Genomic DNA, 25887 nt, shown 5'->3' with positions numbered 1-25887 from the left:
GTTGAACGAAAAGGAACTCTCACTGAATCTGAGCATTCACTCAGATTAGGTGTACAATCCACTGTACTTCGGCAGAGTCCCAGAATAGCTACTGTCTCTATATCCTTTGTTAAAGTCTTTCGTTGGCAGCATACTGTACAAGCTCACAATGTATCGTGTTGTGACGTGTTGTGAGCTTGTAGATCTGCTATTTTTTGCTGAATGTTCGACCTAGAATATGCTTTGTGTGGTTCACAACCTGTTTTGTCATGTACAGTAAATGGGGTTGACTTAGTAATTGTCATTTGATCATTCAGTGATGGACTGTGACACTGGATCAAAGCTTTCACGTGAATATTATTATTTCTTATTTTTAACTTTATCTTTTAGAGAAAGTCTTCTGTGGTAGACAATGAGTTTTCATTATTGCAGTGTCTAATGCTGTTAAAGAGTGCCCTCTTGTGGTGTGCTATGATAAAAGAATGCTTCTCCAACAGAGGGATTATTTGGATAGCTGAAGGTGGAATACTGTGCTCAGCTCAGCAGCACAGGACAGCTGGCATCATGACACCGCTCAACACCAAACCACTGCTTGTTGTGGGGGTAAGTGACTTCAGTCAGTCAATTATTGTCCTTATTGTGGAGATAGTGAGATAATGAAGGTAATAAGTAATGGCACACTGTTATGTTCTAATAACATGGGTCACACTCAGTGGTGGAAAAAGTACTCAAATGTTTTACTTAAGTAAAAGTATCAATACTGCAATGTAGAAGTACTCTGTTACAAGTAAGTCCGGATAAAAAAAAAGAATACTTGAGTAAAAGTACTAAAGTATTGGTATCAAAATGTACTTAAAGTACCAAAAGTAAAAGTACAAAAATGTTTGAAAATAGCAGATCTACAAGCTCACAACGCTTTGCAATGCGAGGCGTTGTGAGCTTGTAGATCGGCTATTTTCAAAGAGCCTAGGTATAAAATAGGGCTAAAGTGGTTAATGTATGGTTTTATAATGTAATAATTTATATCTGCACTCTGCAGTGTAACTAGTAACTAAAATTCCATCTGAAATTTTATTTTCTGTTTACTAAAGAGCTATAGAGAGACGGGGGGACCCCTGTTACTGAACAAACACTCTTCTATAGCAATGATCAGAATAGAGCTTTAACTTTTTTATCAAAACTTTTGTTTTAACCAAAAAAAGTTCACTTACAGCACCTTTAAACATACATTTTGTTAAATTACAACAAATAAATGAAATTGAACCAAATAAAAAACAAGATAGTTTATTTATTTATGTTTATTTATATTTTATTGTCACACCGAAACTATAACATTGATTTTTTTTTGCACATATTTGAAATACCTACACAATTCAACACCAATTACAAAAATAGTTACAGATAGAAATACAATATTAAAATGTATTTAAAAAGAAAATGGCAAATAATAAATTTATAGAATTATTGTAGTGGCAGTAGCAAGTGATTAATACCCTAGCCTACTTGTCACTTAATAATGTAAATTACCCTCTAATATCTGAATGACATTTATAACCAAGCACTTCCTATACAGTATCAATGGCATACATGAGTTACATAATTATCACATCTTAGAAAATAAGAAAGTTCACTTTATGATCTTAAACAAAAATGATCTTTCAAATTATAGTTCAATTTGCGGTTTCTTCAATTTATAGAGTTAAAGGTCTGTAGATGAGCTTATTGCTTTCAAGGTTGTTCCATATCATTTACAGTACAATCTCCTCTGCTCCTGTCATAATCTCTGCCTGACTGTGAATATCCCCCCCACGGCTGCTTTTTTTACACAACGGCAAACCCTTCTTCCATCTGACAGTCAGCACCACACCTGCAATTATGAAGCTGATTAAAGCTATTACCCCAAGCCCTATACCTGCCTTCACCCCAGATTCATCAGCAGAATCTGTGGCATACTTCCTGGCCACATCCTGAACATCGCTTGCTGTAGCCCTTGTCCAAGTTTTCGACGGACCAACTTTGATCCAAGTTTGGTTCTCTTCTGCCATCACCTTAATTCTGTTGTTGGATATGGAGCCTATGTTAGGAGGATTGCTGAAAGGAGGCCGACGGAGAGGCAGTGACTCACTACCTCGGAAGACATTTGACCGGACACAGAAGAGAATCTCACAGCCGTCACTGATTGTGGCTTGATGCTGGCTGTATGTGGGAGGACAGCGCTGTTGACCTCCTGCCAAGGGGTTAGGGGACTCGCAACTGAAAAAACCTCCAAACGTCACGTTATGTATGTCATCACCAGTCTTACTCACACAGATCATCACATCATTAACCAGTAATTTAAATGCAGTGAAGTGTTCAGGACAGCTCTTAGTTTTGGTGATAGGATTGTCAAAGTAGTTGCCATAGAGACCTCCAAACAAATACCCTTTGATATCTGAAGGACCATTGAAGTAGCACCAGTATATATTGACTTTAGCCAATCGGACATGGTAAACATTCCAACATTCGTCCCTTTTGCATGAGAAAAAACCCAAAAATCCACAGGAGTAGAATACTACTTCACAATGCTTTACATAATAGCCTTCCTCTTTCACCTCAGTGCGTAATAACTGTGCCTGGTAGGGTTCGCGGCAAGAGTAGTTACCTGTATCTGGGTTTGTCTGAGCCAGGTCCTGGCAGAGTTGACTTGCATTTGTCTCACACGTTATGTAGCCCCCACCAAAATTGAATTCTGTTTCTGTCCCTGTATCACAAGAGTTGTCATCAACATTAGCCTGAAAGTTAAAGTTTGACGAGTTAATATGGACACAGCCTGGGTGGGTGTTAACCTTATAGTAGCGCTCTATGGCCTGTTGCAGGGAGAGAGCCACCTTGTTAACGATTGGCTCTGGCAGATTAGGCAAGTTGTTGGTATTTATTGCATATTGTAGTGGCAGACCGGACCGGTCAATGCCAACAAGGTTATTTCTGGTGCTTTCTTGCCAATCTTTAATGCTCATGCCAGGGTAGAAGGGTAAACCTCCATAGCCCTCAATATAGGAGGTAGTGATTTTCTCGTCATAACTGTTAGTGTTAGATGACTCTCCAGTGTACTCAACAGATGCATCAACTGAAAGCATTCTTAAAAACTTATAACCAAATGATGCTTTGATAGAAGTCTTGGTGGAGTCACTGCTTGTGATGGCAGAAGAGATTAAGTAGTCCTCTTTCATTAAGCTAGCCCCAGCATCAACACTAGTTATCACATGAGTTCCATAGTCAGCCACCATCTTCTCTGACAGATAAGTGGCAAGTCTGCTTTGGCTATTTGCAATGGCATCTGCAATGTCCTCTATTTGTCGAACAAAATTGAAGTCCAGGTTGAAATCAGGATACGTCTTTACTGTGTAAAGGTTGTTCCGTATCTAGGAAGGTGAAAGTATGGGAGAAAGGGAAAATGTGAATTAGTAAGTACACAATTTTTCACATTTGCAAGATCATATAAAAATACATAGAAGATGAACTCACTTGTACTCTGACCGTCTCAGACTTGCTATTGATTTGGTTGGTTTTCACCCTCTCATAGTCAGCAGAGAATTTTCCATTCACTGAATGAAATCCATTGCTGTAAGATCCTTCTATGTTGATGGAGGCAGATGTAGAACTTCTTTGCTTCAGATAGGAACTGATGATCTCTGCATAGGTGTCAACATGTGTCACTTTCTGGGGAATGACAAACACTGTGTCTGGAATGAAGTAGAAGCCGTCCTCGGTGGTCTGGCACTTGGTGTAGCTGACGTCCAGCACCCGACCCATGTCTAGGTTCCTCAGGTTGTCCCAGCCTCCTCCAGGAAGGACTGACATGGCGATGGAAGGAAGGTTTGCTGCGGCACGGCATTGTTGAAAGGTGGGATGAGGGAGAGGAGCAGTGAAGCAGACATGGAGGAAAGAAAGAACTAGGAATGTTCCAGCTCTTGAGACCATGGCTGAGTGAGACTTGTAAATGAAGATGAGGGTATAAGCACTGCAACCTGTATTTATACCTCTAAGAAATCTGGATGGCATGCAAAGGTACATGTTTCACTTTTGATAAAGGAAAATACTTCCTCGTTTTTCTATGTGCTGAGACTGGTAAGATAAATACTACAGTTGTCATCATGCATCAGATGAATCTGTCCACCCATTTTTGGCACTCTATAGGCTGCTATAAGGATAGACACTAGGGGCAGCAGAGAGATAAAAAGCTGTGGTAAAATTACGTATGGGGAAATTAAAGGTGCTTTTAAGTCAGAAAACCTTGATCTCATGGGGACCTGAAACAGTATTATATCCATTGTACCACTGTAAAGTACATTAAGTACTTTAATACTTTTCAAAATCTAGACTATCCAAAATGTTTCTATCAATAGTAGATCAATGTGAAAGATGTCACTCTTCTCCATGTAACCTGAGTCTGCTCTAAAACCGACACTTAACCTCTAAAGTTGGCCAGGACACCCCAGGACCCATTCAAATTGCATTATAAAACAAAATGTGAGACACCAAAGGGTTAAAGTGGTGCTAACTCACACATTGAGAGTGAGACTCATGCAAATTACATTCTTCACACGCTCTTGTGTTTTTTCTTTGCATTTTTGAAAGGTTTTTGAGAATGGAAATACCAACATAATTGGAGACATAATTTGGTAGCACTTGCTATGCATCCCAGACAAATTCTCAACATTTAGAAATCAGACCGTTTTCTGAATTAGTGGATGTTTTTCCTTTCAGTGGATTACAATAAAACAGTATAGATCCAAATTGATTGATCTTAATATAGACTAATCAATATTTGCTTCATACTTTGGAGTCATACATAGAGTTTTGGCAACAGCAGGTATTGGATGTCACATTGATGTATTTGTCCAGTGTTGCTCTGTGTTGATACTTTACATGGTTTACATGGTAAATTCTGTACAGTCACACAGTGCCAGTCAAAATAAATTCAGACAGACAGAAGCTGACATATCGAAAAACTCAGCTTGTTTTGGCTGCAAGGGGAGAGCCAAGGTAAGGAATGTGTCTTACCTGTTTCCTATTGGCTTGATTGGCTTGGAGCCTTAGAAAGCCAGTCTGACTTAGGGCGCAAACTCTTGACTTAGGGATACAAATTGGGATACATTGGAAAAACAACATTTGGGGAGAATATTTATCTTAATGCCATTTATTCTGCCTGCAAGAGACAACTGCAACGGCGCCTATCGAGCTAGATCCTGCTTCATCCTCACTACCAGCAGGTTGAACCAGATTTTATCCCCCGATGACAATCAAAATGTTGTAATTAATGTCTTATGTCTATATGGACTGTAGTAAAACCTGACTTCTACCAGGCCAGCAGTCATGGTGAATAACAAACAAAAACATGAAACTAAATGGTTAATACATATTCCATAGCCATGTACTGTACAGCAGTTAACAAACACATGTTTTTTTTGTAATCTTCATTCACCTTTAAATCTGGAAAATCATGGGAAAATTCACAGAAAAAGGGAATCATTACACAGCATAGTCTTTACTGTATTTAATTCAGTTAAGATTATTCAATTGTGTTGTAATGAATGACCTGTGACTTAAGGTTCATGAGGAAGTTGTGTTCGAATATTTGTCATGTATTTTCCCCCTGCTCTAAAGCCGATGAAAACACTTCCTTAAAGTTGTGCCAACTCTCACACATTGAGAGTGAGGCTCACGCTAATAACATTCTTCACACGCTCTCTTTGCATTTTTGACATTTAGAATGGTGACACGTTATATGATCAAATCTCACCAAAAGGTTTTCTGAAAAGTTGACAGCAATATAAATATGTAATACTTTTCGATTGTGCTCAAAACAACAAATAAACACAGAGTTGTTACCACCCAAAACTGCAAACGTGCATGTGGATGAACCACCGTTTTCTAATGAAATTCATAAGCTGTGTCCATGAGAAATGCAAACATACTTTATCAACTTTAGAAATGATTTCCTTAATTTACAGTTACTGTATGGTGTCACAAGAATGTTTGTTTTGAGAGTGTCCTGTTAGTTACAACTGCTAAGTACATCAGGAGAGCCTAGACAGGTACTAGGTTACACAGAAACTCTAAAACCTTATAGAAAAAGGATCGAGATAATATGTTAGAATGTCAAATATAATGTAAAACTGACAATCACATTATATGATTTGTTAAAAGCCTCAGTAACACACCACTCACACAGTTCAGATACATGACATTGGCCATTGTGTCTAAAATGGCACTGGAGTAGAATTTCAGAGAATGGAAATACCAACATAATTGGAGACATCATTTTTCTGAAAGACAAATTCTCAACGTTTAGAAATCAGACCGTTTCCTGAATTAGTGGATGTTTTTCCTTTCAGTGGATTACAATCAAACAGTATAGATCCAAATGGATTGATCTTAATATAGACTTCTCTATGCTAATCAATATTTGCTTCATTCTTTGGAGTCATAAAGTACAGTTTTGGCCACAGCAGGTATTGGATGTCACATTGATGTATTTGTCCAGTGTTGCTCTGTGTTGATATACTTTACATGGTTTACATGGTAAATTCTGTACAGTCACACAGTGCCAATCAAAATAAAATCAGACAGACAGAATGAAGGTGACATATCAAAAAACTCATCTCGTTTTGGCTGCAAGGGGAGAGCCAAGGTGTGGCGCTTGGTGCAGCAGGCTTGGGTGGAATGTATGGAATGTGTCTCCCCTGTTTCCTATTGGCTTGATTGACTAGGAGCCTTAGAAAGCCAGTCTGACTTGGGGCTTTGGTTGAGGCATTGTGGGTGTTGAAACAAATGATGGTTATGGTTAATTATGGTTGTCTGATTCATGAGGAAGTTATGTTTGAATATTATGTCATATATTTTGTCCTTGCTCTAAAGCCACTGAGAACACTTCCTTTTAATATGCAAATATGTTTTGATTGTGATGAAAATAACAATCAACACAGTGTTGTTACCACCCAAAACTACAAACATGTTTAAGCAGTTGTAAAATGTAACGTGCAGTACATGTGAACAGAACAGTGTTCTAACCTTATACGCATTTTTATACTCAACCATTAATTTAATACTGAGAATACTGTAGTAACACTGATGTATTTATTTTTTAGCTTGCGCTCAACCGTATGTTATGAGATTTCATATCTCACTGTCCCAGCAAAATCTTTAACAGTGAAGCCACAAATTCAAGTACATTGCCATATCCACCTGAAAAGAACAATATATATATATATGTTTCATTTCTGGGGGGGGTTGAGAGACCCACGGCACATCATGTCATGACAGTTGTATGTACACATGTAACTCACTCTTTGAGTGCATACGACAACGAACATTGAAGTTTTGTACAATATTGTCTGGGAACCACTTTTATACTTTTTACCACATTTATCTAGCACCTTTTTCCAAAGTTTTGGGAAAGGGTGGATGCCCAAAATGTTTCCCCATTACCACCCATAGTAATTTTGGAATCTCCCTCTGTATCAGTGCATGAGGAAGTGAACAGAGGATGGTTGCAAAGAAAGACAAGAAGCTAAACATGTCAGCTAAGGGATACAAAGAGGGAGAGCAACGTGATTATTTGTTTCCTGCAGTGATCAGCAGAAACTGAGAGCTGTGGACTGGTTTTGGTGGTTCAGGAATTATGTGGTTATATTGGTTGTTAAGAGAGCAACAACATCAGTGAGCAACACAGTTACATGATCAAGGACATAGCAACAGATTAATACAGGCCTTCAAAAACATTAATACAATTAAATAGGCTACTTTAACCACTGAGTGCTACAGTATGTTAGCAAATCTGTATTTTATTGTCTTTAAAGTATAGCTAAAGTCATTTGGCAAAACGGTTTTCATAAAATAAAAATTATAAATAAAAATAAAAGGTAATGAAATTAACAGGTGAATATACAGTACAGCTCTAAATGTTATGTACATCTTCATCATTAATATTGTGTTCATCATGCATGAATGACAATATTTTAACCAGGTTTTATCCCCTGACGACAATCAAAAATGTGTCGTAATTAATGTCTTATGTCTATATGGACTGTAGTAAAAGCTGAATTCTACCAGGCCAACAGTCATGGTGAATAACAAACGCAATGAAACAAAATTAATAATACATATTCCATAGTCATGTACTGTAGAGCAGTTAACAAACACGTGCTCATTTTTTATTTGTAATCTTCATTCAACTTTAAATCAGAGAAATCACAGAAAAAAGGTAATCATTACACAGCATACTTTTAAATGTATTTAATCCAGTGAAGATTATTCAATTATTATTATTATTATTATTTTATAGGGCGCTCGGGTGGCGCAATGGTAAAAGTCCCTGCCCACACCTACGGAGGGCGGGGAGAGTGATAATTGTCATTGCACGTACTCCTGCGGCCTGGGGCGGCACCTGTCAGTGGGGAGTGTTGGGCGGGAGGAGTAGGGTGAAGGGTCTACGTCCTCCTCGTGGGGGCTCCTCACTGGCAGGTGAGCCAGTAGGATACAACAGCAGTGACAACACAGACATGTGTGTGTGGGGAGGAATCAATTGGCATAACTAAATGGGGTGAAAAATAATTGGCTACTCTAAATAAATAAAAAAAGATTATTCAATTTTGTTGTAATGAATAACGAATAGCGATTTAAAGTTCATGAGGAAGTTGTGTTTGGATATTTGTCAGGCATTTTCCCCCTGCTCTAAAGCAGATGAGAACACTTCCTTAAAGTGGTGCCAACTCTCACACATTGAGAGTGAGGCTCACGCAAATTACAGTCTTCACACATTCTCATGTTTTTTCTTTGCATGTTTGACATTTAGAATGGTGACATACGCTTATGATCAAATCTCACTAAAAGGTTTTCTGAAAAGTTGACAGTCCTATAAATATGTATGGATGAACCACCGTTTTGTAATGAAATTCATAAGCTGTGTCCATGAGAAATGCAAATATACTTTATCAACATATCAAAATTATTTCCTTAATTTACAGTTACTGTATGTGTGGTGTCACAGGAATGTTTGTTTTGAGAGTGTACTGTTACAACTGCTATTTACATCAGGAGAGCCAAGACAGGTACTAGGCTACACAGAAACTCTAAAACATGATAGAGAATTGAGATAACATGCTATATGTCAAATATAATGTAAAACTGACAATCACATTGTATGATTTGTTAAAAGCCTCAGTAACACACCAGTAATGAAACAGGTGAATATATATACAGCTCTAAATGTTATGTACATCTTCATCATTAATATTGTGTTCATCATGCATTAATTAATCAATATTTTAACCAGGTTTTTATCCCCTGACGACAATCAAAAAAGTGTTGTAATTAATGTCTTACGTCTAGTATATGGACTGTTAGTAAAAGATGAATTCTACCAGGCCAACAGTCATGGTGAATAACAAACACAATGAAACAAAAAGGATAATACATATTCCATAGTCATGTACTGTAGAGCAGTTAACAAACATGTGTTTGTATCGCTACTGCCCCTAAATGCTTTGTTCAAGTCTTTCATTGGCAGCATCCAGAATTTACAGCAAGGTAGACGAAAAACTATCTACCTCAAAATGGACAGACATATTTAAGTATAATGTTTAGCAAAATATTGTTTTACCGCATACTGTATGTCACATGGATAGGTGGTGAACACTGTTATTTTGGGAACACAAGCTCACATCGCATTGCGACACCTCATGCGCTTGTAAATTGGCTCTTTTCTGTGAAGAGATTTGGTATTATGGAAAAATTGTAGGGGACGAAGTATAGACCCCTTTGGGGGCCCAGTCAACGGAAGTGTAGGGGTTTAAGCGGTTACATTTCCAGAGAAAAGGTCATAGGTCAAGTTATATTCTCAGTTACCATCACCGTCCTTCCCCTGTCGGTCTCTGTAAGGTCATCATAAAATGGTCACAGTATCCGGCTGCCTCAGGACCTCTCTGGTGGGGTGTAGACAGTAACCTGCATCCCTGTAAAAACAATCCCCTATGCCAAGTGCCAACAGAGGCACATGCCATCCCAAATACACACTATATGATCATGACAACTGGGGTATGCAGGAGTAAATCGACAGAGAGGATTGTTTGTTTTGAAAGCACTCTGAGGCGCTGACTTGCAGATAGTATGTCTAAATCTGTTAAAAAGAAAAACAAAATAGGGTGCAGTAATGACATCTACAAGTTGGACACCGCCACAATGGTCTGGTCTTTAATTATCACCAGAGCCATTCTGGCACCTGTTTCAGTAGATCACTCTGCCACCATCATTGGGAGAAAGATGTTTGTATTTGGGGGCCAAGACGACTCCAGGAACTACTACAATATCGATGTGTTTGACACAGAGACCAACTGCAGGCTGAGCATGCCTTCTATGCACGCAGCTTGCGATTTCCGTGAAATTTCACACGCACATTCCCACTAGGCCGAGGAAGAAATGCCACCCTGTTCACATTGGCCTGTTATAGCGCCACCAGCAGGTTTCACGGTCAACATCACCAAGTGAGAAATTCTCCTACCACCAAATTGCGAACGGGTCTATAGGCCAGGCCGCCAGGTACAGGACTACTACCGATAATGTGGGGAGATAATGGCAAAACAATGAATATCCTAAAAAAGTATTAAAGCTGCTCATTTGAAAAGGCTATCATGTTTCAAAGTACTTATATGGACCCTACAAACAAAATGGTGCCAAATAGATTTTGCCACCTTTCGTGTCCCTGACTTCTGGTCTGGCCCATGGACTAAACGTTCTCGTGCTAAAGGTATTATTATAAGGTATTATTATTATTATGTATGCTAATCAGGGGTGTAGTGCTATTTTTACTAGAGTATTGTATGTGAACAAGTGTCAATGGCATCACTTTAAATGGAAAAGTGCTGCTGACATTCTGTTCTGTTTTGCTTTGTTGAAACTAGAAAAAAATGCCCATCGGGCGTTCGACCCCTTCCTGCGTGAAGTAATAATCTGAGAATGTATCTGTTATAGATCTATAGGCTATATGAGGATAGCATAAAAGGAAATGCTTATCTTGTACATACTGTAGTCAGTGAAGGCTGCAATTTGCGTACAGTATGTTTGCAAATAAGTTGGTGTCTGCAGATGTGCTCTGACATGCGCAGGTATCTGAGAAGCCTCTCATGGCGCCAAATATATTCTAGGATAACTTGGTTCATGGTATGTGTGTGTGTGCGTGTGTGCGTGTGTGCGTGTGTGCGTGTGTGCGTGTGTGCGTGTGTGTGTGTGTGTGTGTGTGTGTGTGCATGTGTGCGTGCGCGTGCGTGCGCGTGCGTGTGTAATATTAAAATAAAAAGTTCGGAAACTTAACATCGATTATTTCTCCCCTTATAATAATACCGCACATACTGCAGGTCAGTGCATGCAATCATAGAGATATTCATTTTTAAGTAATGGTGGTTATCATTATATATGGTTATTATTAAAGATGGGTCTTTATTTGCTTCAGTCATCAAATACATTTTTGTAGGCCTAGTTTTAGCTTTTTAATGGATGAAATTTCAAAATGTACCCATCATTTTCCAATGCTAGTACAGCAAGCCTGATCAAACTCCCAAGAAGACAGGAAATGACATCTACTCGCTTGGGGACGTTAGTTAAGGTACTAGAAAACACAACAAAAACAGACAAAAGTCAGTGCGATGTACATGGGATTAAGGTGCAAAATGTCAGCGCATGTCGACCGCATAATCCACATAAAGTGGACTGCCACTGGTATAATCCGTCCACGCACAATTCAAATGACACAATTTCAAACTACAACTTTATAGGTAAGGCAGAAAAAAGAATATGGCAGATCTTAAGATATTAAGTTCAGGTTTGGCAGCATGTTTGTGCTAGATGGGTGGGTACTTAATGTATAGTGCAACGCACCTGAGAAACTCAACTCACTTAATTTTCTCCCTTCTGCTGGATGGTATTGTAATCTGCTGCTGCAAGGTAATCAACATCTTTGGTTTTACAAGTGTCTTAGCTAATTTTATTTACTTCTGTACTGTATGCAGAAAAAGAAAAGGGGTGTGCTCTTTTACTTTAGCCACTCTAAATTAGAATGTACTCATCGCTTTAAGGGAAACTGGAATTCCATGGCAGCATTAAATAAACCTTCTTCATTTTCAAATTTCAATACAAGCTCATAGTGCGGCGCAAAGTGACACACTATGAGCTTGTATATCTGCTTTTTTTTTTAAATCGTGACACACACTCATATAGCTCAAATCTAAAATGACACAGACGCTTACCCGGTTTGAATGGCTTAATCGGTGCATCACTTGTGTACACAAGACACATATTATCTCTTGCGCCATTCAACTATCATTGGAAATGATTACATTTATAACTCATCAAATTCATGCAACTAAGAATAAAGCATAGGAGAAATGTCATTGGACATTCAACTCTCTGTTGAATATCCCTGGTGTCTCCGAGGTTTCGGAATGGAGGAGTATATAGGGAACCTCAACCATTGCAGATCTACTAGTTGACAGTGGACGGTGGAAGACAAATGTTTTAGTAAAAGTATCAATACCCTTTTGCAGAAATAGTCTGTTTGGTATTCAAAATTTCATTGAGTAAAAGTACAAAAGTATTGGCATCAAAATGTTCTTAAAGTACCAAAAGTACAACTACTCATTATGCAGAAGGGCCCATTTCACAAGTTTTCATGAAAGATAGATACTATTAGATACTATTAGATTAGACAGTGGAATATACATTTTAGAATGACTCAAATTGTAGTGCAGAATCTGCTATCAGAAGTTTGCGAGATTATGCCAAATGTAATTTAGAGAGTGGCCCATAACATTTTGCAGACATGTTCTAGACTCTAGAAAGACTATCGTCATTCTAGAGAGACTAGCCTCATTCCATTTCGCGTTTGCACTGCAAATAAGACCTAACCAAATTAGTTGAAGCCTATCTAGCTTGCTGCTTAGCAGAAACGGAAATAAAAAAACGTGTTGTGTAAATATATGCATAGAAAACGACAAACAGATGATGGCTTACTGGGCAGAACGTTTGTGAGTTACTGACTACATGTAGCATTTGAAGATTGTTGAAACAGGCTTGAGACACTTCACTGTGTTTTATTGCTCTATTCTATGTTTTGTATTTGCAGGTTGACTGTTTGCGATGGAATCCAGAGAAACGGACTGGACTGCTGGGCTCTTGGGCTGCTGTTCTGACTGCAATTCTTGTCAGTATCAATATCAGAACTTCATATTTCTTATTAGCTGTAATCATAGTATGTGTAATATATTCTGGGGACAGTCTTCTGAAACAGACAATTCGTTGTTGCATTGAATGGAATTTTGAATTGGATTTGGATCAAAGCTGCAATCCATAACTTCTACAGGATTCAAACTCGGGTCTCCTGCATGAGAGAACCCTTTCCTACTGCAAAGCCAAGAGGCTTATTTCCTTATAGGGCATAGCAGTGGCGGCCATGTTGCGGTTCCACAGATCGAAAGCCCAGTCATGTTTCCCATAGAGATTTCCGAAAATATTTATATTCATTATTTTAAGGCTCCTGGTGAATCATGACCATTTGATTCTGTGAAAACTGCCAAATAAAGGGTAGATATTAAACGTGATATAATTACATATTCAAATTTTTGACACAGAATCAAATGTTTTATGGTCATGATTCACTGGCTTGGTTCCAGGCTTAACCCATTAAGACCTGGAACTGTGTCATTTTTAGATTTGAGCTAAACAGCATTAATTTACACTTTGGGCTATTAGCTTGTAGATCTGCTATTTTTGAAAAATCGTGAAAATGTGTGTAAATCTTTGAATATATATATTTTCAAAGCGAACAATTTTTAACTCAAATCGTTGCCTCTGGGGGGTCCCTGGAACAACTTATTTTGATGGGGGTCCGCGGCCCAATACATAATATTGGGGGTCCTTGACATGAAAAAGATTGAGCACCACTGGTATAGAAACATACGTTTTTCAGAAAACTGTTGAGATTTAGGAGACATGTAGAATCGTCAACCAGCAGGTGTCTTCTCCGACACCAGGGTCTACATTTCGGAAGGGAATGAGTATATATAGGGAGTTAACCTCAACCATTGCAGATGTACTAGTTAACAGTGGACGGTGGAAGAAAGATGTTTTAGTAAAAGTATCAATACCCTGCAGAAATAGTCTCTTACAAGTACAAGTTCGGTATTAAAAATGTACTTGAGTTAAAGTGCAAATGTATTGGCATCAAAATGTACTTAAAGTACCAAAAGTACAAGTACTCAGTATGCAGAAGGGCCCATTTCACAAGTTTTCAAAAGTGTTGTGAGCTTGTAAATTAAAAATACATGTAAATTAAAAATACATGTAAATTAGAAATACCTAAAAATAGTACGTAAGTACAGAACTTAGTAAATGTACTTAGTTACTTTCCACCGCACTGCTTAACATACCCTACCATAAAGATTGATTAAAATAACTTTGAATATTCATTAAAATAAGTTTCACATTGCAGCTTCAACAAGTTTTGAAGCTTATATTATATATACATTAAGAAATAGACCAATGTACAGTATCAGCATGTTTACTGAATGTGTAAAGAGATGTTTGTGTGTTTTTCAGGTTGTCTGGGATTATTTTGCTGTCCTTGCGCTGCCTGCAAGACCTCGTCAGAATTGGGACATGCTAATTGTCTCCCCTTATGTGACATGTGCACACCGGGTGTGGTGGCAGCCTTGTTTGGGCTCCCTCTGTGTGTGGCTCCTGCTGCACTGTCGCTTCGGGTTGCCATACGACACAAATACAGAATCAAGGTCTGGTGGTGCACTATAATACATGTAGTACAGTATGTATGCAGATATATATAAATATATATAAACTGCCTACAAAAAGGCAAACTTAACATTGATTATTTCTCCCCTTTAATAATACCAATTAGTATTGTATTTTATATCATTTCTTTATCGTTTATTGGTCACCTTTACAACGAGGTACAGCTTGTAAGGATTTTGCAATTGTGGAATGAGCAACACGGCTAAACGTGTAGGTAGCGCCCCCCAATAAATGTGTCAAAATCCCCCAATATGCTTCTGTTGATAATCGCTTTTGTTTTGAGTGACCTGCCAGTCACTCTGGTGCCAGTCACAGGTGTGTGACTGGCACCTGAGCATGGGTCCTGCAAACTTTGTTGAGTTTGTGTACGCTCCAAGCAGCAACACTGCTTCCCCCATGGAAAGATGCCACGTTTGTCGTGCAAACATTGCAATAGGGCAAGTGGAAGCTGGTGTTCCGTTACGCAGAGTGGCAGCATTATTTGGTGTCAGCCCTAGTACCATTTCCAAACATAGGAGTTCCGTGAGACTGGTGAAGTCAAAGGAAGACAACACCCCAGGAAGATGAGATTCCTCACCCTTGCTTCACTGAGGAACCGTAGGCTTTCTTCCAGAGATGTACAGGCAAGATTTGTACAATGGTACTCTTTCCATGGGGGTAGTGTTGCTGCTTGGAGCATACACAAACTCAACATAGTTGCAAGACCCATGCTCAGGTGCCAGCTACACACTGGTGACTGGCACACACCTCTCAGCAGGTGTGTGCTGGCAGGTCGCTCAAAACGAGAGCGATTACCATCAGAAGCATATTGGGGATTTCGGCTTTTTTCTTGGGGGGGGGGGGGGGGGGGGGGGGGGGGGGCGTGCTACCCACACGTGTAGTTGTGTTGCTCATTCCACGATTGCACAATCCTTACAAGTTATACCTCGTTGTAAAGGTGACGATAAAAAGGTTATAGAATAGTATACCAAATGGTATTATTGAAAGGGAGAAATAATCAACTCTCTCTCTCTCTCTCTCTCTCTCTCTCTCTCTCTCTCTCTCTCTCTCTCTCTCTCTTATATATATATATATATATATATATATATATATATATATATATATATATATATATATATATATATATATATATATATATATATATATATACTTGTCATACATTGAAATCTTAATTAATCTTAAAATGAATTGAAGAAGAAGAAAGCCTAATAGTTTAGCAACCCACGGTGTGTTTTATTAGAGTGTAATTGATTCTATGTGGTTCCCATAGGGTACTCTCTGCAAAGACATCATGGCGTCCTGCTGCTGTGTCTGCTGCTCCTATTGTCAGATGGCCCATGAGGTCAAATACCGCAAGAACAACCCCAACGTCACCGTCGTCAACGTGCAACAACCTACCTCGACCTCTTATGTCGCGCGTTAGGGAAATAGTCCGCTGGTGGGAAACCTGTTAAGTGTTAACGGTTGCAGCACCAGGTCATGAGCACACTTTAGATCACAAGTCGTTTTTCAGGCCAAGGACCCCCTAGCTGAGAGAGAGAGAGATGAAGCAGGGACCCCCCACTACATTGTATAACATTGTGTATTTCATAGATAGACTTGTTGGACAGCACTATCATCATTAAAATGTTGGATTCATGTTAATGTGTATTTTCAGACATTCAACCACTTAAAACCTAATAGTCTTAAGTAATCTTAACCTTTCACTCTGTACTTGGTCTGCTCTTTTTTCCCCCTCTACACCGAACCTCTTTGGCAAAAACAGACGATCTACAAGCTCACAACGCCTCGCAGTGTGAGGCGTTGTGAGCTTGTAGATCGTCTGTTTTGTGAGGTGATTTAAAGTTCATGAGGAAGTTGTGTTCGGATACTTGTCATGTATTTTCCCCCTGTTCTAAAGCCGATGAGAACACTTCCTTAAAGTGGTGCCAAGTTGCCAACTCTCACACATTTTTACATTTAGAATGGTGACAGGTCGCCCTCTGTATCAATGCATGAGGAAGTGAACAACAGAGGATGGTTGCAAAGATAGAAAAGAAGCTGAACATATCAGCTTTAAGATACAAAGAGAGTGAGCAACGTGATTATGTGTTACCTGTAGTGATCAGCAGAAACTCAGAGCTGTGGACTGGTTGTGGTGGTTCAGGAATTCTGTAGTTATATTGGTTGTTAAGAGAGCGACATCAGTGAATGACACAGTAGCATTCTCAAGAGCATAGTAACAGTTTAATACAGGCCTTCAAAAACATTAATACAATTAAATAGGCTACTTTAACCACTACCACATTAACATTGTGTTCATCAGGCATTAATGACTCTTTAATTAATTAATTAAGTTTAACCAGGTTTTATCCCCTGACGACAATCAAAATGTTGTCATTAATGTCTTACTATATGTCTATATGGACTGTAGTAAAACCTGACTTCTTTTTTTTCTTTGGCCTCTAGGAGTGCACATATAAAGTTTTACACAGATCGGTGCAGTTGTAGGTAAAAGCACAAATCGGCCTATTATAGCCCCACCATGAGGCTGATTTGAAAAATGTCTTCCTCTGCCTAGTGAGAATCTGTGTGCAACATTTCATGGAAATTGCATGCTGTGTTCATGATTTGAGGCATTTTGTTCAAAACGGAGCACTCCTGCAAACTTTGGAAGCCATTTTAGCCAATCAGGATGGAATATGAAAAATCTGAAAGACGCGTTTCGTTTAATGACTATAGAGATACTGTGTACCGATTCGTGTGACGTTTGGACAAAATATGTAGGAGTACTGTCAAAAAAAATGTTTTGCAAAAAGCGGCATCCAGGGAGTGTGTGTGCACAGTTTCGCTGCGATCAAGCCAACGGTGCCAGAGATTAGCTGGCCACGGACGGACGGACGGACAGGGTGCAAAACATACTCTCTCGCCAGGCCGTAAGACAATGAAACTAAATGGTTAATACATATTCCATAGCCATGTACTGTACAGCAGTTAACAAACACGCGTTAATTTTTTGTTTGTAATCTTCATTCACCTTTAAATCTGGAAAATCATGGGAATATTCACAGAAAAAGGGAATCATTACACAGCATATTTTTTACTGTATTTAATTGTTCATGAGGAAGTTGTGTTAGAATATTTGTCATGTATTTTCCCCCTGCTCAAGAGCCGATGAGAACACTTCCTTAAAGTGGGGCCAACTCTCACACATTGAGAGTGAGGCTCACGCTACTTGCTTCAAATACGCTTATATGATCAAATCTCACTAAAAGGGTTTCTGAAAAGTTGACAGCAATATAAATATGTAAATCCTTTTCGATTGTGCTCAAAATAACAAATAAACACGCGTTATTACCACCCAAAACTGCAAACGTGCATGTGGATGATCCACCGTTTTCTAATGAAATTCATAAGCTGTGTCCATGAGAACTGCAAACATACTTTATCAACTTTACTTCCTTAATTTACAGTTACTGTATGGTGTCACAAGAATGTTTGTTGTGAGAGTGTCCTGTTAGTTACAACTGCTAATTACATCAGGAGAGCCTAGACAGGTACTAGGCTACACAGAAACTCTAAATCCTGATATAAAAAGGATCGAGATACCATGCTTTATGTCAAATATAATGTAAAACTGACAATCACATTGTATGATTTGTTAAAAGCCTCAGTAACACACCAGTAATGAAATGAACAGGTGAATATACAGCTCTAAATGTTATGTACAGTACATCTTCATTAATATTGTGTTCATCATGCATTAATGACTCAATATTTTAACCAGGTTTTATCCCCTGACGACAAACCAAAATGTGTTGTAATTAATGCCTTATGTCTATATGGACTGTTAATGCTGAATTCTACCAGGCCAAAAGTCATGGTGAATTACCAACACAATGAAACAAAATGGATAATACACATTCCATAGTCATGTACAGTAGAGCAGTTAACAAACATGTGTTCATTTTTTGTTTGTATTCTTCATTCAACTTTAAATCAGAGAAATCACAGAAAAAGGGAATCATTGCATACTTTTAAATATATTTAAATAAATAAGATTCTTTAATTTTGTAGTACATCATTTTAAATGGTGAGCTATAAGAGCTTGCATATATGCAAATACAGCCAGCTGGTATTTAGGACAAACTCTTTGCTGTTGAAAGACGGACAGACATATTTAAGTATAATGTTTAGCAAAATATTGTTTTACCGCATACTGTATGTCACATGGATAGGTGAACATTTGATGAACACAAGCTCACAACACATCGCATTGCGACGCCTCGTGCGCTTGTAAATTGGCTATTTTCTGTGAAGAGATTTGGTGTTATGGAAAAATAGTAGGGGACGAGGTATAGACCCCTTTGGGGGCCCAGTCAACGGAAGTGTATAGGGTTTAAGTGGTTACATTTCCAGAGAAAAGGACAGGTTAAGTTAAGTTATATTCTCAGTTACCATCACCGTGTTTCCCTGTCGGACTCTGTAAGGTCATCAAAAAATGGTCACAGTATCCGGCTGCCTCAGGACCTCTCTGGTGGGGTCAATGTAGAGTAGACAATAACCTGCATCCTTGTAAAAAACAATGTAGAGTAGACAATAACCTGCATCCCTGTAAAAAACAATCCCCTATGTCCCAACAGAGGCACATGCCATCCCAAATACACTCTATATGAGCATGACAACTGGGGTATGCCGGAGTAAATCGACAGAGAGGATTGTTTGTTTTTAAAGCACTCTGAGACGCTGACTTGCAGATAGTATGTCTATTGAGAAATCTGTTAAAAAGAAAAACAAAATTGGATGCAGTAATGACATCTACAAGTTGGACACCGCCACAATGGTCTTGTCTTTAATTATCACCAGAGCCATTCTGGCACCTGTTTCAGTAGATCACTCTGCCACCATCATTGGGACAAAGATGTTTGTATTTGGGGGCCAAGACGACTCCGGGAACTACTACAAAATCGACGTGTTTGACACAGAGACACAGAGACCAGCAAAGAGATTCTTTGGGCAAAGGAATGGCCAGTTTAGAAGTGGACTTCAGGAAACAGATGTTTGTAAAGACTTGGAATGGGAGAGGAAAATTACTGCAAACGTTGAGACCTTTGTGTTTTGTTTAACTTTGATTTTTGTGCTGCTACTGGTTCGTCATGTTTGTTTAGATGTATTTTGGGCATGTAATGCTTTAATTCAGATAGATACAGTGAACAGAGAGACATGAAAATTGGGAGAAGAGGTAAAGCACCTTGTGTCAGATACTCAGATTAGAACACGGTCATCTGCAACTCAAAGGGATTTAATATTCTAATAATTATTCTACTTATTTATTGAAGGTTCACAATAGTCTCCTCTAAGCTTGTGACAGGTGTTAGCTCGTTGCGCCCCAGAATCCTTTGCCGTCAGAATGGTAAGATAAGATAAGACCTTTGTTCTTCCTGTGAGGGAAATTCAGTACCAAAGGCAGCAGTTAAGATACATGTTATTGGGCAAGTAAAAAGTACCATAGATACAGTACTATGCAGCATAGAAAGACATCCCATTCGATGCAAAACCATCAATAATTGGCCAAATAAATGCTATATACAACATAAATTATACAATGGTTAAGGTGAATGTTGTAAATCACCTGTTATGATATGGTAACACTTCCTATTAATCCTATATATATAATGTTATAAACATACTTATAATGCATTATCATCTGCTTATAACACAGTATAGTTATAGTTATGAGAACTCATATATACTCATCATGCTATTTAATAATGTATGATGTGTATGCAATATACATATATATATATATATACATAATGATTTATAAGGTCAAGTATCATAATGCTTAATAATTACTGGTCACTCTCTGACTTTCTTTTGGCCAGGATCATAGTATATTAGGATTCTCATCAATTGATCATTCAGCGATGGACAGTGGCACTGGGTCAAAGAAAGCTTTAAAGTGAGTATTATATCTAGAGACAGTCTGCTGTCATAGACAAGTCTCCATTATTGCATGTGTTTAATGCTGTTAAAGATTGCCCCCTTGTGGTCTGCTATGATACAAGCTCAATACCAAAGCACTGCTTGTTGTGGGTGAGTGAGTTCAGCCAGTGAGCAATAGTCCTTATTATCGGTATGTTTATTTATTTCATCATAGCCTTTATTTCAACTCTGAGTACAGTTTAGGGACAGGCCCTCATTTTCAATGTAGCCGAGATACAGAACACAATACTCATCAGGTAGAGTCATTCATATATATTTGACATGGACACATTGGACAGACCAGATGCATTGCTGTGTTCTGGCACAAGTGCAAATTTTACACACCTGTTCACAGAAGGCTTTTCTAAACAAAATTAAAAAATATATATACTGTGTAATCTATAAACAAATCAGAATACAGGGATTTAAATCACTAGAATGAAACACATAATCTAATATAGTTATGATTTTAGCCATAATTTGAGTCTTCTGTTAAAAAGATTGCCATCACTCTCACCTTTATTAGGATCATAGTGAGACTAATGAAGATAATGGCATTCATAATAATTGTAATGGTGGGTATGATGATGATCCACCTAATTCATACCTGCCAACACCCCTCATTTTAGCAGGAGACTCCTGAATCTTTACCCCGTCTCCTTCTTGAATCCTAAATTGAAATTTATCCTGAATTTATCCAGATTTTTTGGGGCAATCAAACTCCCTGTAATTGCACCAGAATACAGGACATTACATCTGCTGTGTTAAAAACTTTCTGGGGGAAGACCAAATCCCCTGCCTGTCCCACCCACATTAATTTAACCTTACAACATTCATGTCTGTGTATCAGTACCTTGTCTTTGCTAATTTAAATCCCCCTTGAAAGTAGTTTGGTTTGTTTTATTAACCTCTATAGAAATTGCATTATATTGTTACTGTTATTATTATCATTATTTTACTGTATCTGTGTTAAAATGGTTGTGAATATGTGTGCATAAATTATAATGGGTCATTATATTTGTTTAAATGGTACAAAAAAGCAATAGCCAAGAGTACTTCTTGGCTATTTTCGCAGCGCAACACATCATTCGGGTACGCCGATGTATAAAACAGGGTTTAAGTAATAAAACTGACAATCACATTGTAATATTGTTAATTTATTATGATGCTTTCGTAATCACTGAGGTTAAACACAAACAAACTGTTCACATTGCATTTTTTGTGAAGTTTGTTTGAAATTAAACTTGGATGTATTTTTTATTTGGAAATATTGATGTGCAGTCTAGTCTTATGGTGTTTAATAGTTTGTAATACAGGTGTAGTTATGTAGGTACTGTATGTGTTAGTGTGCTGCTACACTATAAAATCTCATACCCTCAGAACAATTACATTTTATGTAAATAATTCACACTTTATGGCAAGAACAGTAATCCGCTTTTTTGACAGACCAGCACGAGCTCACTATTAATCCACAATTATAATAATTCAAATCGACAGCCTAGTCCCTATTTAGAATGAACACACTAATCACTGTGTTTTGCAATGTACTTCAGTAATCAATGCTATGAGTACAGGTATGGGAATGGAATCAAATGGGAATTGAATACTTTAATCCAGTATATTATATTTTTGCTTCCTTTTTTAAATATAGTATGCTACTGTGAATTGTTGGAAGATACAATGCTGCTATCACTATAATGCCCCATACAGTCTATCAATTAATGTACCAACTAAAAGTACGTGGTTTAAAATTTACGAACACAGAACACACACATCTTAAGAACACAGTTCTACAATTTATCCTACCCGAATACATGTACGACAGGGTATTTTTAAGGTGTGTGTGAGTGAGTGCGTGTGTGTGTGCGTGCGCGTTTGTTTGTGTGTGCTAAATAACTTAAAGATGGCTGTACAGTATTTTCATGGGTGGGAGAAAGCCTGACACCCGCATGAGGACAATACTCCCATCTGTTTGCAAGTCAGCCAGAGTTACTCCGCTCCTCATGAAACTGACTCTAGAGTCTTCCGACATCTACTACTACAGACCAGTATCACTCCTTTCCTTTCTTTTCAAAGCTCTTGAATGAGTTGTTTTTAACCGTCTCTCCATCTCTCATTGAACAACCATTTGGATCCCAATGGTGATGACTCCTGTTCAAATCGCCAAGAACCTGGGTGTGGTCCTGGACAGTCAGCTATCCTTCAAGGCAATATTGCAGCAATCTCTTGATCCTGTGGCTTTGCACTGTACAATATCTGGAGGATCATCAGACGCTTCCTCACAAAGGAGTCTTCCCAGGTCCTTATGCACGCCTCAGTCTTCTCCAGAATTGACTACTGCAGCTGCCTCCTAGCTGGTCTGCTGGCAATCGGAGATCTCTGCTTACTGACACATCCGGTGACATCTAAATTCAATGAATGGACTAAAACTGTGTGGAAACAATTGAAAGAAATAATAAAAAATAACAGCATTGCAGAATCAATGCAAAGACTTTAGGGCAGTCCTTCATATTGGGACGGTGATAGTATTACAACTTTTTAAAAGATTAGGTGTTTTTCAGCAGCTGCTTTCGTCACTGTTCATTCAGTATATAAGATTTCAGTGATCAGAGATCACTAATCGTCTGACTACACAACACTAGGATTCATCCTACTTTGCATTTGATTGCAAATTTAAAGAATAAAGCTTATATACTTTTGTACATGACACACGTCTCTGACTTCATCTTGTGCAATGAACCGGATGGGGAGTTAGATTGTGAAAACAGCTCTTTGTGGTTTAATCAATCTGTATAAACTATTTCCTAGAGTGCAATTTCATGACATACTGTAGTTGGCTACTTACAGTACCACCTTGTTACTTTATATTTGTCTATTGTTTGTCCAGTAAAAGCTTTGCACATCTGTATTCATGCCACCTACAGTAGGTTAGGTGTCAGCTAACTATGGTGCTGCATCAACATTGTCCATTTGCTTGTTGCAGTTTCTATTGATTCCCTAAAGACAAAGGAATCAATGACGTGTTATTTCGGCAAATATCCGCTTAGTTTTAAAGTATTTCTTATATTGTAAGTCTGTATTATTATTTATGATATGTGAAACATGATTTGGTGAACAGAGGGCCACACCCCCTCAATTCACTGAGTATAAACTGAATTAAATTAACCACTTAAGCCCTACAGTATGTACTTTGTTGTACAAAGAATAGAGAAAATAGTCACAACTCATGTGAGCTTGTAGATCTGTTTTTTTGTGACTGGGCTAATATGGTTAAAAATCATTATAGGACTGGATTTTTAGTCTCAACGTGTTCTATTGCAATCCTTTTAAAGAGACTGTATGTTATTTTGTAGTGATACAGTACATGATTATGGGCTATCTTACACTGGCTACATCTTCCATAAACAAAAGGTAATTTGAAATATATATTTTTAATGCTTACATTTTTACTAGTTTTAATCCTGCTGTTGACACAGTTCACTCTGACTGCATGGTGTTTGCCGTATTGATAATCTCTCATTTCATTGTGCTACATTGCCACTGGCTATAGCTAAATCCATGGTACCTAATCCATACAGACAGGGAAGCCTTAATATAAATGGGTAGCTGATCCTCTGTGCTATTAGATAACACGTTTCTCCTAATGACAATCCTGGATTCAGAAGGTACTACCTCTAACCCACACAAATGGCTCGTGGTAATTGAAATCGCTTAATTATGAAATATACAATAAAACAATGTACATAAACACATGAGAATGACTTCTTTTTAAAAGCTATAAAAGCAGTGCACACTAAGACCTCCACTGGAGGCACAAATGGATAACGATGTTAATGTTCTGAGTTTACAATGTTTATGTAACATACATTGTAGCATACATTGAAGTGGTATAGGAGAGGGCTGTCCTCACCACATTGCCAGATAAGGACACTTAGGGTGAGAGCGTACAGGGATGAGACAACTCGTACACTGTAATATATTCTGAGGAGTGTACGAATGGTCCATTAGGTCCTATTCGTACACTAAATTAACTCTCAGGACTTTAATGTGTAAGATAGAAAGGGAGGAGAAGGGGTAGTAGTTAATTGTGATTAGCAGTGATGTTTTAAACAATCCAGAATAAAGTTTAGTGAGTAGTTTAACAATTTTATTATTATTCGACTGATGTTTCGGCCTGAGAACAAATGGATTTGGATTCATTTGTCGCTTTAAGCTCACAGTATCTGAGACACCCAATCACTAGAGAAGAAACATTGCTGTTAAGTTTCTGCAAACCACTGATACATTGCATCTCAAAGTTTAAAGGCAGGCACACCATCAACACTGGGTATTGAGGCCTGAGGGGTGTGCCACGCGCACTAGCGAGGCACACTGGCCTCCCTTTAGGCAAGCTGCTGATTCAGTGCTGTTCTTTTTGTCGAATAAAAAATGATACGTTCTCTTTACTCCAAAATGAAAAAATCGAGGATTGAAAGGAAATGTACAGTGCCACACTTAACCAACAAGTCTGACTTGTTGGTTAAGTGTGCATAGACCAGTCGTTCTCAAAGGGCACGTCACCATCTCTTTACCTTATACTGAAGGCCAATCAGCATCATTCAATGAAAGCCAGCACTGGGATAATTAAAAACAATGTGTCCATTACAGATCAGATCAATGGCTTGCATTCCCTTTAGCTTGGTCGATTGGCTTGGACTGGCTTGAACTAGCTGTGATCTATACACAGAGAGAGGTGGCAGAGACACACTGAACTAGTGGAAATAGCTGCTGAAGAGAGATGCCTTTTCATGATATAATGTAGACCTATATTAATCCCATAGGAAATCCAGTTTCAACTTCACCCGTGCAACTAATGGCTGCTCAGAGACACTCGGGTGGGGAGCTGTTAGGGGTTAAGTGTCTTACCAGCTATAAAATCTTCAGTGTTAATTCAACTTGAGAGTGTACAAATGGACCCTTACAATTCCATTTGGTTACATTTTCCTGGTCACGGAGATTATGTTTGTGTGTATGTGTGTGTTTGGAAGAGATGCTATCCTATGCTAATCTTGCAAACCACTAGAGCGATCACCGATCAGTGTCAAACCTTTTGTGCAAGTAGTCCAA

The 25887-nt window shown here is 38.4% G+C and overlaps 2 protein-coding genes across 5 annotated transcripts; one reads left to right on the top strand and one right to left on the bottom strand.

The window, feature by feature from the left end:
• The first annotated feature begins 491 nt into the window (after window positions 1-491).
• LOC311038321 (cornifelin homolog B-like) lies at window positions 492-16582 on the top strand. 4 transcript variants are annotated; one of them, XM_084047773.1, is made up of 4 exons: window positions 492-582; window positions 13136-13213; window positions 14608-14798; window positions 16088-16582. In XM_084047773.1, the coding sequence occupies exons 2-4, from the start codon at window positions 13150-13152 to the stop codon at window positions 16238-16240; spliced, it is 408 nt and encodes a 135-aa protein (XP_083903899.1). In that variant the 5' UTR covers window positions 492-582; window positions 13136-13149; the 3' UTR covers window positions 16241-16582. The 4 variants fall into 4 exon arrangements, with proteins under 4 accessions (XP_083903899.1, XP_083903901.1, XP_083903898.1 ...); XM_084047775.1 differs by lacking the exon at window positions 492-582 and adding an exon at window positions 5171-5231; XM_084047772.1 differs by lacking the exon at window positions 492-582 and adding an exon at window positions 11912-11958.
• LOC311038311 (macrophage-expressed gene 1 protein-like) lies at window positions 1263-4025 on the bottom strand. Its single transcript, XM_084047750.1, has 2 exons — window positions 3484-4025; window positions 1263-3380 (listed from the first exon to the last, which is right to left on the bottom strand). The coding sequence occupies exons 1-2, from the start codon at window positions 4018-4020 to the stop codon at window positions 1728-1730; spliced, it is 2190 nt and encodes a 729-aa protein (XP_083903876.1). The 5' UTR covers window positions 4021-4025; the 3' UTR covers window positions 1263-1727.
• Window positions 16583-25887: the final 9305 nt, after the last annotated feature.

The sequence above is a fragment of the Gymnoscopelus microlampas genome (genome assembly GCF_963454915.1).
Source record: "Gymnoscopelus microlampas genome assembly, chromosome: 21".
NCBI classification, from domain to species: domain Eukaryota; kingdom Metazoa; phylum Chordata; class Actinopteri; order Myctophiformes; family Myctophidae; genus Gymnoscopelus; species Gymnoscopelus microlampas.
This window is presented reverse-complemented; position numbering and strand designations above follow the sequence as displayed.

Excerpts from the sequence above, each read along its gene's own strand:
- LOC311038321 (XM_084047773.1), top strand. The coding sequence starts at position 13,150 with ATGGAATCCAGAGAAACGGACTGGACTGCTGGGCTCTTGGGCTGCTGT. Across the intron at positions 13,214-14,607 it reads CTGTTCTGACTGCAATTCTT|GTTGTCTGGGATTATTTTGC; the intron begins GTCAGTATCAAT and ends TGTGTTTTTCAG. Across the intron at positions 14,799-16,087 it reads GACACAAATACAGAATCAAG|GGTACTCTCTGCAAAGACAT; the intron begins GTCTGGTGGTGC and ends TGGTTCCCATAG.
- LOC311038311 (XM_084047750.1), bottom strand. The coding sequence starts at position 4,020 with ATGCCATCCAGATTTCTTAGAGGTATAAATACAGGTTGCAGTGCTTAT. Across the intron at positions 3,381-3,483 it reads CTGAGACGGTCAGAGTACAA|ATACGGAACAACCTTTACAC; the intron begins GTGAGTTCATCT and ends TCACCTTCCTAG.